General features: G+C 49.3%; 1 protein-coding gene across 5 annotated transcripts in view; it reads right to left on the bottom strand.

Annotated features, from left to right (window-relative positions):
* Positions 1-530: 530 nt before the first annotated feature.
* The window catches only part of LOC125723829 (NACHT, LRR and PYD domains-containing protein 3-like), a 62,279-nt gene continuing 45,347 nt past the window's right edge, over positions 531-17,462 (bottom strand). For 2 of the 5 annotated variants that reach the window (XM_049000648.1, XM_049000649.1), the window contains exons 8-11: positions 16,936-17,109; positions 2,950-3,123; positions 2,789-2,835; positions 531-2,092 (exon numbers count right to left, since the gene is read on the bottom strand). In XM_049000648.1, coding sequence (XP_048856605.1) covers positions 1,560-2,092; positions 2,789-2,835; positions 2,950-3,123; positions 16,936-17,109 — 928 coding nt within the window. In that variant the 3' untranslated portion in view covers positions 531-1,559. The remainder of the gene's footprint in view (positions 2,093-2,788; positions 2,836-2,949; positions 3,124-16,935; positions 17,110-17,462) is intronic. The other 3 variants (XM_049000651.1, XM_049000646.1, XM_049000650.1) reach the window with 3 other exon arrangements.

Here is a 17,462-nt window from a genome sequence, read left to right as displayed (position 1 = left end):
GTTTTTTGCGTCTGTTATGTCTCCAGTTAAATTATTATTATACACATTGAGTGTCATTGTGTCAGTTATGATCAGCTGCAGTAATACAGTGAATTTAACTTAATCCAGCAGACTGTGGTTTCATTATCCATCCATCCATTTTCCAAACCGCTTATCCTATTGGGTCGCGGGGGGTCCGGAGCCTATCCCGGAATCAATGGGCACGAGGCAGGGAACAACCCAGGATGGGGGGCCAGCCCATCGCAGGGCACACTCACACACCATTCACTCACACATGCACACCTATGGGCAATTCAGCAACTCCAATTAGCCTCAGCATGTTTTTGGACTGTGGGGGGAAACCGGAGTACCCGGAGGAAACCCCACGACGACACGGGGAGAACATGCAAACTCCACACACATGTGACCCAGGCGGAGACTCGAACCCGGGTCCCAGAGGTGTGAGGCGACAGTGCTAACCACAGCACCACCATGCCGCCCCCGTGGTTTCATTATGTTACTCAGTTATGCTTTGGGTGACGCTGAAGCAGGACATTAATAGGACAGAACAGAAAGCCTTTATTGTCACTGTACAGGGAGGAAGTACAGTAAATAGACATAAATATATAAACTGTACATATACAGGGGAGAGGGAAAGCCCCCCCCCAATCAATTAAATAATTAAATATATAAGTTTAAAAAGTCAGTGAGAGATTGACTAGCTGTATGAGGTCTGCTAGTGGCCAAGTCAAAAAATACATGGCTGCACTGGACGGTCGCTGCAAATACTAGGATGATTTTAGCAGAGGTTCTGAAATGGCGAAGCTGACACACTTTGACAGGCATCATATCATAGTTTTACACCAACAGGAGGATAATCTAAACATCATTTTCTTTGCCTGCCTAAGACTTTTGCACAGTATTGTACATTTCAAAAGTAAAAAGGATTATAAAAAGGTTAAAAAGCAGAGATTTTACCTTTTTGCCAGGAGAACCAGCAACACGTCACAGTGACACTGTGAGGGACCAAGCAGTAAGGCGACAAAACACAGAAATAGGGCTTTATTGACCCCCAAAATACAAACAATAACAAACTCAAAACCTTAATTATTGGGCCCATAAAAGAGGTCAACGAAACATAACCTTACAAAGCAAAACAGTAATTGAAGCAAAACTGACCTTCTCTATAAGGAAACATGAGGGAACATATATACCGGTTTGGCCAAACCAATTCACACACAAAAGGGATAAACCAAATGAGCACTACATATAACTAACCAATGCAAAATAGAACTAAACCCCCAATTCCCCCTCTTGCCATGGCAGCACATGGTTCGTGCCAATTCCAGGGGTTGTCCTTTAAGCCACACCTTTATACTGAATAAGACCATCCCCCACAAGCAAAGTAATTACAACCCAAAAGATTAAACAATCACTACACACACACACACACACACACACACACACAACCCTACAATAATATATACCCACATACACTACACCTAATCCCAAAGACAATACAATAATTCATAGGTCTTAGCTATAATGCAGAAACCATACACAAATACTAACCCCAGGTCTTACTGTGTGGCTGGAGCCATCACAGACACTGAGGAGTTAAAAACCCCAAACCCTGGACAGAGGGACTCAGTGAATGAGGAGGTGAATCTGTGCAGGGGGGTCAGTCCATCAGAGGAGACTCTGTAGAAGGACAGAGCACCAGCCCCCCAGTCCAGATACACTCCTACTCTGCAGGAGCCTGAGGGCTCTATGGGTATGAGAGTCTCTTTATTATTGTGCCAGACAGAGTAACTGTCAGTATCACAGTACAGACTCCATGACTTGTCATTGTATCCAAGCCAACAGTCACTCCATCCTTTCCTCCCGATCCCTTTATAAGTCACTCCTATCAGGACTGCAACTCCATCCCACTCAGCCTCCCAGTAACAGCGGCCAGTCAGACTCTCTCTGCACAGAACTTGGTTCCAGCTGTCAAATCTCTCTGGATGATCAGGATATGGCTGCTCTGCCCCCCCTGTCACCTTCCTGTTCCCCCCTGACAGAGTCAGGAGTCTGTTTGCTGTGTTGGGGTCCAGCATCAATTGGCAGGAGTCTGTAGGCAGGAGGAAGAATTATTAATCCCAATCGGCCAGCCTGTACTTTATGTTTCTGAACGATATAAAAACAGCACAGCTTCCCCTAACGAAGCGGGAACTGAAGTTTATGAAACAGCTCAGCAAATGTCGGAGGGAAGAGCCGCCAAAGGCATTCAGTAACCAATCAGTAATATTCTCTCATGAATATTAATGAGTGTTACAGAGCCACCTTGTAAAAATGCAAATTCACATTCTGCACATGAGAGAGTCAGGTGTCACTACCTACAGCTACAGTCTTAGGACAATACTAACGAATCTCACACAGAAAACACATACACTCACGGCATGTGCAAAAAGAGCAAATGCAAAGGATTCTTTTTTTTTGTGAAATTAAAGGTGTATAACTAATTCAGAATATATTTAACCATCCTACACTCCCACACAAACAAAAGGACAATACAAGCAGCTATAAAGCATTTGTAAAAAATATTTTTAAAAACGATTAAATGAATTGATAGTGTTTTGGTGATGATTCTGATATTTTGTTTCTCGTTTGGATGTTTGTCTAAAATGACATGAAACTCACCTAAACACAAACATGGAAATCCATCTACACACAGTGCAAAAAGCCACACTCATCACAACAATTGTGTGAATACAACCATAACATAGTATTAATGGTATTATTAATAAAAACATGCAAAGACACTTACATTTCTGTAAGCCTGGTCTGGTCCTGCACTCTCCACCGTGATCCACACTATAAGAGAAGCAGAATGACATAGTACTGCTGTATCCATTTATTAATTGGTGCCTCTTCTTCACATACATGCATAAGTATCTGTAGCGTGTCAGACACACACTCTGTACTCACTTCAGCTTCTCCAGTTTACAGCTGGGATCCTCCAGTACAGCAGAGAGCAGCTTCACTCCTGAGTCTCCTGGGTGATTGTAGCTCAGATCCAGTTCTCTCAGGTGTGAGGGGTTTGACCTCAGAGCTGAAGCCAGGGAAGAACAGCCTTCTTTTGTGACTCTACAGCCTGACAACCTGCAGAGAGAGACAGACAAAAAATCCACAATAAATAAGATCACCTGACCATTACAAGCATTACTTTTAAGCAAAAGTGACTCCTCTAATAAATATTTCAATAATCATGTAAAATTAACACCTTTTTAACATTTTATAAGAACCTATACTTCTCAGAACAAGAACCAGATCCAGCTGATATAGAATCATTTAAAAATAATCTAGACTTACCCATATTAACCAATGAAACAGCAAATGCCCTTGATGCCAGAGGTGGAGATTTCAGGTCCAGAGAGTACAAATCCAGACCAAGATTTTGTTTCAACCAACCAGATGAATATAAAGAGTCACAGTCACAGAGACTCAACTGGTTTGTTGAAACAAAATCTTGGTCTGGATTTGTACTCCCTGGACCTGAAATCTCCACCTCTGCTTGATGCACCATTAACATCAGAAGAACTCCATAAGGTCCTCAACCAAATGCCTAACAACCAATCGCCAGACCGGATGGTTACCCTGCAGAAATGTATAGGCCATTACAGTGTTATTGAAACCTGATAAAGACCAAACACAACCCTCCAGTTACCGGCCATTACAGTGTTATTGAGACCTGATAAAGACCCAACACAACCCTCCAGTTACCCGCCACTCTCACTAATGAATACAAACTTGAAAATCATTACAAAAGCTCTCGCCACTCAGTTACAGACAGTCATTCCTACCATAATCCATCATGATCAGACAGACTTCATCAAGACCAGACATGCCTCAGACAACATCCATAGATTATTTAATTTAGTCAGTACTGCTCAGCATACCCACACTAAAACCATGATTACATCATTAGGTGCAGAAATGGCTCACAGATAATTATCTGCATGCTCTGTTGGCCTGTATACCTGCTCACAGTGCACCATGGGTGTCACAGCTTATTATGTTCTCTATAGGTGAAAGATCTGGACTGCAGACAGGGCAATTAAGCACCCGGACTCTTCTCCGACGAAGCCATGTGGTTGTAATAGCTGCAGTATGTGGTTTTGCATTGTTCTGCTGAAATACACAAGGCCTTCCCTGAAACAGACGTCTTCTGGAGGGGAGCATGTGTTGCTCTAAAACCTTTATATTCCTTTCAGCATTCATAGTTCCTTCAAAAACATGCAAGCTGCCCATACCGTATGCACTTATGCACCCTCATACCATCAGAGATGCTGGCTTTTGAACTGAACGCTGATAACACGCTGGAAGGTCTCCCTCCTCTTTAGCCCGGAGGACACGGCGCCCTTCATTACCAACAAGAATGTCACATTTGGACTCGTCTGACCATAGAACACTTTCCCACTTTGAAACAGTCCATTTCAAATGAGTCTTGGCCCACAGGACACGACGGCGCTTCTGGACCATGTTCAGATATGGCTTCCTTTTTGCATGATTAGAGCTTTAGCTGGCATCTGCAGATGGCACAGCGGATTGTGTTTACCGACTCTGCTTTCTGGAAGTATTCCTGGGCCCATTTAGTAATGTCATTGACACAATCATGCCGATGAGTGATGCGGAGTCGTCTGAGCACCCGAAGACCACGGGCATCCAATACAGGTCTTCGGACTTGTCCCTTATGCACACAGATTTCTCCAGTTTCTCTCAATCTTTTGATGATGTTATGCACTGTAGATGATGACATTTGCAAATCCTTTGCAATTTCACATTGAGGAACATTGTTTTTAAAGAATTCCACAATCTTTTTATTCACTCTTTCACAGATTGGAGAGTCTCTGCCCATCTTTACTTCTGAGAGACTCTGCCTCTCTGACATCCCTTTTAATGCTAATCAGGTTACAGACCTGATCTCAATTAACTTAATTAGTTGCTAGATGTTCTCCCAGCTGAATCTTTTTAAACTTTCTTGCTTTTTCAGCCATTTGTTGTCCGTGTACCAACTTTTTTGGGACATGTAGCAGGCATCACATTTGAAATGAGCTCATTTACAGGATAAAGGTCTACAATTTCCCAGTTTGAACAATAGTTATGTTATCTATGTTCTGTTGTGAATAAAATATCGGCTCATGTGATTTGAAAGTCTTTTAGTTGTCATTTCATTCAAATTTAAACAACTTTTCTGGAATTTGGGTTGTTTGTATGTTTGCTGATGTTTGCAGCAAAATATTTTGTGGATAAAAGCTACCTCAACGCCCCCCCTTACTTTTTTGCTGTTGTTTTTATTAATTATTTTCATTTCTGTTAGATTAATGTATTGTATGTTTCAATCATTACAGATATGTATGAAAGTGTGTCTGTGTATGTATGGACATTCATATCTATGTATTAATATACACTGCTCAAAAAAATGTAAGGAACACTTTTTAATCAGAGTATAGCATCAAGTCTATTAAACTTCTGGGATATTGATCAGGTCAGTTAAGTAGCGGAGGGGGTTGTTAATCAGTTTCAGCTGCTTTGGTGTTAATGAAATTATCAACAGGTGAACTAGAGGGGCAACAATGAGACGACCCCCAAACCAGGAATGGTTTAACAGGTGGAGGCCACTGGCATTTTTCCCTCCTCATCTTTTCTGATGGTTTTTTCACTAGTTTTGTATTTGGCGACGGTCAGTGTCACTACTGGTAGCATGAGGCGATACCTGGACCCTACAGAGGTTGCACAGGTAGTCCAACTCCTCCAGGATAGCACATCAATACGTGCCATTGCCAGAAGGTTTGCTGTGTCTCCCAGCACAGTCGCAAGGGCATGGAGGAGATTCCAGGAGACAGGCAGATACTCAAGGAGAGCTGACAGGGCTGTAGAAGGTCCTTAACCCATCAGCAGGACCGGTATCTGCTCCTTTGTGCAAGGAGGAACAGGATGAACACTGCTGGAGCCCTACAAAATGACCTCCAGCAGGCCACTGGTGTGAATGTTTCTGATTGTGTTCTCAGAGACAGACTTCATGAGGTTGGCTTGAGGGCCCAACGTCCTCTAGTGGACACTGTGCTCACTGCCCAGCACCATGGAGCTCGATTGGCATTTTCCATAGAATACCAGAATTTGCAGGTCTGCCACTGGCACCCTGTGCTTTTCACAGATGAGAGCACGTTCACCCTGAGCACATGTGACAGACATGAAAGGGTCTGGAGAAGCCATGGAGAACGTTATGCTGCCTGCAGCATTGTTCAGCATGACCGGTTTGGTGGTGGGTCAGTGATGGTCTGGGGAGGCATATCCATGGAGGGACGCACAGACCTCTACAGGCTAGACAACGGCACCTTGACTTGCATTAGGTATCAGGATGAAATCCTTGAACCCATTGTCAGACCCTACGCTGGTGCAGTGGGTCCTGGGTTCCTCCTGGTGCACGACAATGCCCGGCCTCATGTGGCAAGAGCATGTAGGCAGTTCATGGAGGATGAAGGAATTGATACCATTGACTGCCCCCCACGCTCGCCTGACCTAGATCCAATAGAACACCTCTGGGACATTATGTTTCGTCCATCCGATGCCACCAGGTTGCACCTCAGACTGTCCAGAAGCTCAGTGATACCCTGGTCCAGATCTGAGAGGAGATCCTCCAGGACACCATCTGTGGTCTCATTAGGACCATGCCCCGACATTGTCAGGCATGCATACAACCATGTGGGGGCCATACAAACTACTGAGTATGATTCTTAGTTACTGTAATGAAATTTCGGCAAAAAAGACTAGCCTGCCGCACTATTTTTTCACTTTGATTTTCAGGGTGTCTTTGAATTCAGCCCTCTGTAGGTTGATAATTTCATTTCCATCAAACGATGTGGCAGCCTTTCATTCCTAACACATTACCCAGCCTACATCAGTATAGATATCCAGCATGATTTTTTTCCCCCATTGATATCTGTTGTGTTTTCAACGTGTTCCTTTAATTTTTTTGAGCAGTGTATATGTGTAATAAGTTACTTACTTACTAATTTGTTTTTGACAGTTACGACTCCTATCATCCACAACCATCATATATAAATACAATCCTGTCTTTGTTTTTTTTTCTTCTTTGCATTTTTCTCCTTTTCTTTTCCTCTCCCTTCTACGACTCACATTAAATACTGACAACACTCGCCCCCCAGTCCTGCCACTTCCACTAGCCCCTATTTTGGGGGAGTGGTTCTTTTCCCCTGTGCCTCTGGGTGGGGCAGGTCACCTAATGCACAGGGGGTGGGGTGTCACAGACACTCTCACACACGCGTACCCTGTAGCAGACACTCTCACACACGCGTACCCTGCCGCAGACACTCTCACACACACGTACCCTGTCACAGACACTCTCACACACGCGTATCCTGCCGCAGACACTCTCACACACACATACCCTGCCGCAGACACTCTCACACACGCGTATCCTGCCGCAGACACTCTCACACACGCGTACCCTGTCACAGACACTCTCACACACACATACCCTGTCACAGACACTCTCACACACGCGTATCCTGCCGCAGACACTCTCACACACACATACCCTGCCGCAGACACTCTCACACACACATACCCTGCCGCAGACACTCTCACACACACATACCCTGCCGCAGACATTCTCACACACGCGTATCCTGCCGCAGACACTCTCACACACGCGTACCCTGTCACAGACACTCTCACACACACATACCCTGTCGCAGACACTCTCACACACGCGTATCCTGCCGCAGACACTCTCACACACGCGAATCCTGCCGCAGACACTCTCACACACACGTACCCTGTCACAGACACTTTCACACACGCGTATCCTGCCGCAGACACTCTCACACACACATACCCTGCCGCAGACACTCTCACACACGCGTATCCTGCCGCAGACACTCTCACACACGCGTACCCTGTCACAGACACTCTCACACACACGTACCCTGTCACAGACACTCTCACACACGCGTATCCTGCCGCAGACACTCTCACACACACGTACCCTGCCGCAGACACTCTCACACACACATACCCTGCCGCAGACACTCTCACACACACATACCCTGCCGCAGACACTCTCACACACGCGTATCCTGCCGCAGACACTCTCACACACGCGTACCCTGTCGCAGACACTCTCACACACGCGTACCCTGTCGCAGACACTCTCACATACGCGTATCCTGCCGCAGACACTCTCACACACACATAACCTGCCGCAGACACTCTCATACACAAATACCCAGCCGCAGACACTCTCACACACGCGTACCCTGCAGCAGACACTCTCACACACGCGTACCCTGCCGCAGACACTCTCACACACACGTACCCTGTCGCAGACACTCTCACACACGCGTATCCTGCCGCAGACACTCTCACACACACATACCCTGCAGCAGACACTCTCACACACACATACCCTGCCGCAGACACTCTCACACACACATACCCTGCCGCAGACACTCTCATACACGCGTATCCTGCCGCAGACACTCTCACACACACGTACGCTGTCGCAGACACTCTCACACACGCGAATCCTGCCGCAGACACTCTCACACACGCGTACCCTGTCACAGACACTCTCACACACACATACCCTGTCACAGACACTCTCACACACGCGTATCCTGCCGCAGACACTCTCACACACGCGTATCCTGCCGCAGACACTCTCACACACACGTACCCTGTCACAGACACTCTCACACACGCGTATCCTGCCGCAGACACTCTCACACACACATACCCTGCCGCAGACACTCTCACACACACATAACCTGCCGCAGACACTCTCATACACAAATACCCAGCCGCAGACACTCTCACACACGCGTACCCTGTAGCAGACACTCTCACACACGCGTACCCTGCCGCAGACACTCTCACACACACGTACCCTGTCACAGACACTCTCACACACGCGTATCCTGCCGCAGACACTCTCACACACACATACCCTGCCGCAGACACTCTCACACACACATACCCTGCCGCAGACACTCTCACACACACATACCCTGCCGCAGACACTCTCACACACGCGTATCCTGCCGCAGACACTCTCACACACGCGTATCCTGCCGCAGACACTCTCACACACGCGTACCCTGTCACAGACACTCTCACACACACATACCCTGTCGCAGACACTCTCACACACGCGTATCCTGCCGCAGACACTCTCACACACGCGTATCCTGCCGCAGACACTCTCACACACGCGTATCCTGCCGCAGACACTCTCACACACACGCACCCTGTCGCAGACACTCTCACACACAAATACCCTGTCACAGACACTCTCACACACGCGTATCCTGCCGCAGACACTCTCACACACACATACCCTGCCGCAGACACTCTCACACACACATAACCTGCCGCAGACACTCTCATACACAAATACCCAGCCGCAGACACTCTCACACACGCGTACCCTGCCGCAGACACTCTCACACACACGTACCCTGTCACAGACACTCTCACACACGCGTATCCTGCCGCAGACACTCTCACACACACATACCCTGCCGCAGACACTCTCACACACACATACCCTGCCGCAGACACTCTCACACACACATACCCTGCCGCAGACACTCTCACACACGCGTATCCTGCCGCAGACACTCTCACACACACGTACCCTGCCGCAGACACTCTCACACACACGTACCCTGCCGCAGACACTCTCACACACACATACCCTGCCGCAGACATTCTCACACACGTGTATCCTGCCGCAGACACTCTCACACACGCGTACCCTGTCACAGACACTCTCACACACACGTACCCTGTCGCAGACACTCTCACACACGCGTATCCTGCCGTAGACACTCTCACACACGCGTATCCTGCCGCAGACACTCTCACACACGCGAATCCTGCCGCAGACACTCTCACACACACGTACCCTGTCGCAGACACTCTCACACACGCGTATCCTGCCGCAGACACTCTCACACACACATACCCTGCCGCAGACACTCTCACACACGCGTATCCTGCCGCAGACACTCTCACACACGCGTATCCTGCCGCAGACACTCTCACACACACATACCCTGCCGCAGACACTCTCACACACACATAACCTGCCGCAGACACTCTCATACATAAATACCCAGCCGCAGACACTCTCACACACGCGTACCCTGCAGCAGACACTCTCACACACGCGTACCCTGCCGCAGACACTCTCACACACACGTACCCTGTCACAGACACTCTCACACACGCGTATCCTGCCGCAGACACTCTCACACACACATACCCTGCCGCAGACACTCTCACACACACATACCCTGCCGCAGACACTCTCACACACACATACCCTGCCGCAGACACTCTCACACACGCGTATCCTGCCGCAGACACTCTCACACACACATACCCTGCCGCAGACACTCTCACACACACATACCCTGCCGCAGACACTCTCACACACACATACCCTGCCGCAGACATTCTCACACACGTGTATCCTGCCGCAGACACTCTCACACACGCGTACCCTGTCACAGACACTCTCACACACACGTACCCTGTCGCAGACACTCTCACACACGCGTATCCTGCCGCAGACACTCTCACACACGCGTATCCTGCCGCAGACACTCTCACACACGCGAATCCTGCCGCAGACACTCTCACACACACGTACCCTGTCACAGACACTTTCACACACGCGTATCCTGCCGCAGACACTCTCACACACACATACCCTGCCGCAGACACTCTCACACACGCGTATCCTGCCGCAGACACTCTCACACACGCGTACCCTGTCACAGACACTCTCACACACACATACCCTGTCACAGACACTCTCACACACGCGTATCCTGCCGCAGACACTCTCACACACACATACCCTGCCGCAGACACTCTCACACACACATACCCTGCCGCAGACACTCTCACACACACATACCCTGCCGCATACACTCTCATACACGCGTATCCTGCCGCAGACACTCTCACACACACGTACGCTGTCGCAGACACTCTCACACACGCGTATCCTGCCGCAGACACTCTCACACACGCGTACCCTGTCACAGACACTCTCACACACACATACCCTGTCACAGACACTCTCACACACGCGTATCCTGCCGCAGACACTCTCACACACGCGTATCCTGCCGCAGACACTCTCACACACACGTACCCTGTCACAGACACTCTCACACACGCGTATCCTGCCGCAGACACTCTCACACACACATACCCTGCCGCAGACACTCTCACACACACATAACCTGCCGCAGACACTCTCATACACAAATACCCAGCCGCAGACACTCTCACACACGCGTACCCTGTAGCAGACACTCTCACACACGCGTACCCTGCCGCAGACACTCTCACACACACGTACCCTGTCACAGACACTCTCACACACGCGTATCCTGCCGCAGACACTCTCACACACACATACCCTGCCGCAGACACTCTCACACACACATACCCTGCCGCAGACACTCTCACACACACATACCCTGCCGCAGACACTCTCACACACGCGTATCCTGCCGCAGACACTCTCACACACACATACCCTGCCGCAGACACTCTCACACACACATACCCTGCCGCAGACACTCTCACACACACATACCCTGCCGCAGACATTCTCACACACGCGTATCCTGCCGCAGACACTCTCACACACGCGTGCCCTGTCACAGACACTCTCACACACACGTACCCTGTCGCAGACACTCTTACACACGCGTATCCTGCCGCAGACACTCTCACACACGCGTATCCTGCCGCAGACACTCTCACACACGCGAATCCTGCCGCAGACACTCTCACACACACGTACCCTGTCACAGACACTCTCACACACACATACCCTGTCACAGACACTCTCACACACGCGTATCCTGCCGCAGACACTCTCACACACACATACCCTGCCGCAGACACTCTCACACACACATACCCTGCCGCAGACACTCTCACACACGCGTATCCTGCCGCAGACACTCTCACACACGCGTACCCTGTCGCAGACACTCTCACACACGCGTATCCTGCCGCAGACACTCTCACACACGCGTATCCTGCCGCAGACACTCTCACACACGCGTACCCTGTCACAGACACTCTCACACACGCGTATCCTGCCGCAGACACTCTCACACACACATACCCTGCCGCAGACACTCTCACACACACATACCCTGCCGCAGACACTCTCATACACGTGTATCCTGCCGCAGACACTCTCACACACACGTACGCTGTCGCAGACACTCTCACACACGCGTATCCTGCCGCAGACACTCTCACACACGCGTACCCTGTCACAGACACTCTCACACACACATACCCTGTCACAGACACTCTCACACACGCGTATCCTGCCGCAGACAATCTCACACACGCGTATCCTGCCGCAGACACTCTCACACACACGTACCCTGTCACAGACACTCTCACACACGCGTATCCTGCCGCAGACACTCTCACACACACATACCCTGCCGCAGACACTCTCACACACACATAACCTGCCGCAGACACTCTCATACACAAATACCCAGCCGCAGACACTCTCACACACGCGTACCCTGCCGCAGACACTCTCACACACACATACCCAGCCGCAGACACTCTCACACACGCGTACCCTGCCGCAGACACTCTCACACACACATACCCTGCCGCAGACACTCTCACACACACATACCCTGCCGCAGACACTCTCACACACGCGAATCCTGCCGCAGACACTCTCACACACACGTACCCTGTCACAGACACTCTCACACACACATACCCTGTCACAGACACTCTCACACACGCGTATCCTGCCGCAGACACTCTCACACACGCGAATCCTGCCGCAGACACTCTCACACACACGTACCCTGTCACAGACACTCTCACACACACATACCCTGTCACAGACACTCTCACACACGCGTATCCTGCCGCAGACACTCTCACACACACATACCCTGCCGCAGACACTCTCACACACACATACCCTGCCGCAGACACTCTCACACACGCGTATCCTGCCGCAGACACTCTCACACACGCGTACCCTGTCGCAGACACTCTCACACACGCGTATCCTGCCGCAGACACTCTCACACACGCGTATCCTGCCGCAGACACTCTCACACACGCGTACCCTGTCACAGACACTCTCACACACGCGTATCCTGCCGCAGACACTCTCACACACACATACCCTGCCGCAGACACTCTCACACACACATACCCTGCCGCAGACACTCTCATACACGTGTATCCTGCCGCAGACACTCTCACACACACGTACGCTGTCGCAGACACTCTCACACACGCGTATCCTGCCGCAGACACTCTCACACACGCGTACCCTGTCACAGACACTCTCACACACACATACCCTGTCACAGACACTCTCACACACGCGTATCCTGCCGCAGACACTCTCACACACGCGTATCCTGCCGCAGACACTCTCACACACACGTACCCTGTCACAGACACTCTCACACACGCGTATCCTGCCGCAGACACTCTCACACACACATACCCTGCCGCAGACACTCTCACACACACATAACCTGCCGCAGACACTCTCATACACAAATACCCAGCCGCAGACACTCTCACACACGCGTACCCTGCCGCAGACACTCTCACACACACATACCCAGCCGCAGACACTCTCACACACGCGTACCCTGCCGCAGACACTCTCACACACACATACCCTGCCGCAGACACTCTCACACACACATACCCTGCCGCAGACACTCTCACACACGCGAATCCTGCCGCAGACACTCTCACACACACGTACCCTGTCACAGACACTCTCACACACACATACCCTGTCACAGACACTCTCACACACGCGTATCCTGCCGCAGACACTCTCACACACGCGTATCCTGCCGCAGACACTCTCACACACACGCACCCTGTCGCAGACACTCTCACACACAAATACCCTGTCACAGACACTCTCACACACGCGTATCCTGCCGCAGACACTCTCACACACACATACCCTGCCGCAGACACTCTCACACACACATAACCTGCCGCAGACACTCTCATACACAAATACCCAGCCGCAGACACTCTCACACACACGCACCCTGTCGCAGACACTCTCACACACAAATACCCTGCCGCAGACACTCTCACACACGCGTATCCTGCCGCAGACACTCTCACACACGCGTACCCTGTCACAGACACTCTCACACACACATACCCTGTCACAGACACTCTCACACACACGTATCCTGCCGCAGACACTCTCACACACGCGTATCCTGCCGCAGACACTCTCACACACGCGTACCCTGTCACAGACACTCTCACACACACATACCCTGTCACAGACACTCTCACACACGCGTATCCTGCCGCAGACAATCTCACACACGCGTACCCTGTCACAGACACTCTCACACACGCGTATCCTGCCGCAGACACTCTCACACACGCGTACCCTGTCGCAGACACTCTCACACACACGTACCCTGCCGCAGATACTCTCACACACATGTACACTGTCACAGACACTCTCACACACACGTACCCTGTCACAGACACTGTCACACACGCGTACCCTGTCGCAGACACTCTCACACACACATAACCTGCCGCAGACACTCTCATACACAAATACCCAGCCGCAGACACTCTCACACACGAGTACCCTGCCGCAGACACTCTCACACACACGTACCCTGTCACAGACACTCTCACACACACGTACACTGTCACAGACACTCTCACACACACTCCATTATATGCGAGTCCGCTATATCCGATGCTTTTTCTGAATGTTCTTAAAGGCGCAAGGCCAGCGGACCTCGTCTGTTATAGACGATATTCCGTTATAAGCAAGTCAATTATAACGGGATTATACTGCACCTCCAACTCCACCTAGCAGACATACCTATGAGGGGATTGAGGTCTGGATAAATTCTGATTGTGTTTGGACTAAACACCCCGGGATTCAAATACATCCTCCACCGTGATTCACCCACATTATTGTTGTGCCACAGGTGAACTGCACAAACGTGTTTTTTCACTAATCACTTATATAACTTGTTTCTCACAGAAAGAGCTAGAACACCTATCTCACCTTTGCCCAACGAAAGGGAGGCTTATCTTTTCTCTCCCAGGGGAAAAGGAAACATTGCCCAAAATGCTTCGTAACCGCAAGTGCAAACAGCCTCACCTGGACAGGAATTGCAGAATGAAGAGCACATTGCCTGAGGGGAGGGGTGAGCCTGGCCAGTTTGCCCCCTCCCCTCACGCGTACCACTCCAGATTTAGAATTAAGGAAGGGGGAGAGCTCAGCACTGACCGGAGATCAGTCGTGGGATAGAGCGCGCATCGCCCGGCACTTCTCAGGAATCACGTGTTGGTCTCCTGCTAGGACTGAAAGGGGCTCCCTGGTCCATGTGTGAAGGTGGGTGATTATAGCACGGCCGAGTGTAGATGGCTTGCGGCTACTTTTTCATTTTATTAATTAATGGGATTACCTATCAATGCTTATGAAATATATCATAATTTTGGGTATTGTGATGCCCGGCTCGTACGATCCTCGTGTGTGCCACGCCCCCCTGATTATCCACGTGTGCTTCCCCCTTGTACCCAGCTGTGTCCTGTTATTTTGCTCTGTCTGGTCTATTTGAGTCCATGTCTTGCCTGAGTCCTCTGGTCTATCATTGATGTTTGTCGATGTCAGTGCCAGTTTCTGTCCTGCCCTGCCTGTACTAGCGAATAAATCCCTGTTTTCCCCCGACTTCGCCTGCTTGCCTGCTTCTTGCCCGAACGATCACCTGTTCACCGGCGCCGATCGTAACTCAGTGCTGTTATACTGGAAAGGGTGGTTGTACAGAGTATTAAAAGCAGGGCTGCCAATAATCGTGGCACATGTGTTTTTGTTGAAAATAATTATTTCTTGATGAGGATTTGTTTTTCTTTGAATAAATTTATTTCAATGAAAGGTTGGATTTTTCTCATTTTTTCAGTGTGAGATGAAGCTGCTTCGCCAAAAGGTGGATTTTTTTCTAACCCTTTTTACAAATCTTTAAAGGGGGGCCAATAATTGTGGAAGGACTGTATATTGTTTATATACGACACTGTATTTGTACTAAATGGTGGTAAGTTAATCATGTCCTCTACTGTGAACACCCGTGTAAAATAATCATTAAACTCATTTACTATATCAATTTTCATTTTCAATTATAAGGCCCGGGGCGGCGTGGTGGTGCAGTGGTTAGCACTGTTGCCTCACACCTCTGGGACCTAGGTTCGAGTCTCCGCCTGGGTCACATGTGTGCGGAGTTTGCATGTTCTCCCCATGTCGTCGTGGGGTTTCCTCCGGGTACTCCGGTTTCCCCCCACAGTCCAAAAACATGCTGAGGCTAATTGTTGTTGCTAAATTGCCCATAGGTGTGCATGTGTGAGTGAATGGTGTGTGAGTGTGCCCAGCGATGGGCTGGCCCCCCATCCTAGGTTGTTCCCTGCCTCATGCCCATTGCTTCTGGGATAGGCTCCGGACCCCCCGCGACCCACTAGGATAAGCGGTTTGGAAAATGGATGGATGGATGGATTATAAGGCCCTTACTATCCTGCAGATGAGTGATTTCAGCTTTTAGAGCTCTTTTGGAATTAAAATATTGGAAGAAACTTTTAATGTCATCCTTAGCCTCCAATGCAATATTCCTTTCGACATTCCACTTAGCGAGTCTAATGTTACTTTTTAAGTCAACCTGTAGACTTAGATACTCCTGCTTTATTTTGAAGTCATTAGTTATTTTCTACCTTAGTATTTCCAGCATACAGTATGAAAAACCCAGTTATACTGACCTCATTACCCCCAGTTTACATTGTGGAATACCCAGTAATACTGACCTCAGTATCTCCAGTTTACAGTGTAAGTCCCCCAGTCCAGCAGAGAGCAGCTTCATTCCCGAGTCCTGCAGGTCATTGTCACTCAGGTCCAGCTCTCTCAGGGATGAGGAGTTTGATCTGAGAGCTGAAGCCAATGCCTCACAGCATTTCTCTGTGAGTTTGCACTGGCCCACCCTTAAAAAAATTAAACACTTTTAAATCCACTTTTTACACTGCAGCACTGTATTCAAATGAGGAGAATAGGGACCATGACATAATGGATTTTCAGAAAACAATTAAATTACTAAAACTCATTTTAACAATCATCCCGATTCTGTTTGGAATCCATTATTTTTTTGTCCATAACACGTTAAAGTCAGCATGTTTAACTGTAACATTGCTGTTAACTTTGCTAAACAACACAAATGTTTTGCATGGATTATATGGTTGAATGGATGTTTCCTGCTTCACTGCTTAATTATTTCTAGCATGGATTGAGGGCTGATAAGATTGTGGGATATAAGGAAGTAGGAGAAGAAAACAGAAGC

Source organism: Brienomyrus brachyistius, unplaced genomic scaffold (genome assembly GCF_023856365.1).
Source record: "Brienomyrus brachyistius isolate T26 unplaced genomic scaffold, BBRACH_0.4 scaffold52, whole genome shotgun sequence".
NCBI classification, from domain to species: domain Eukaryota; kingdom Metazoa; phylum Chordata; class Actinopteri; order Osteoglossiformes; family Mormyridae; genus Brienomyrus; species Brienomyrus brachyistius.
The sequence above is the reverse complement of the archived record's forward strand: the minus strand, read 5'-3'. Positions and strand labels throughout refer to the sequence as shown.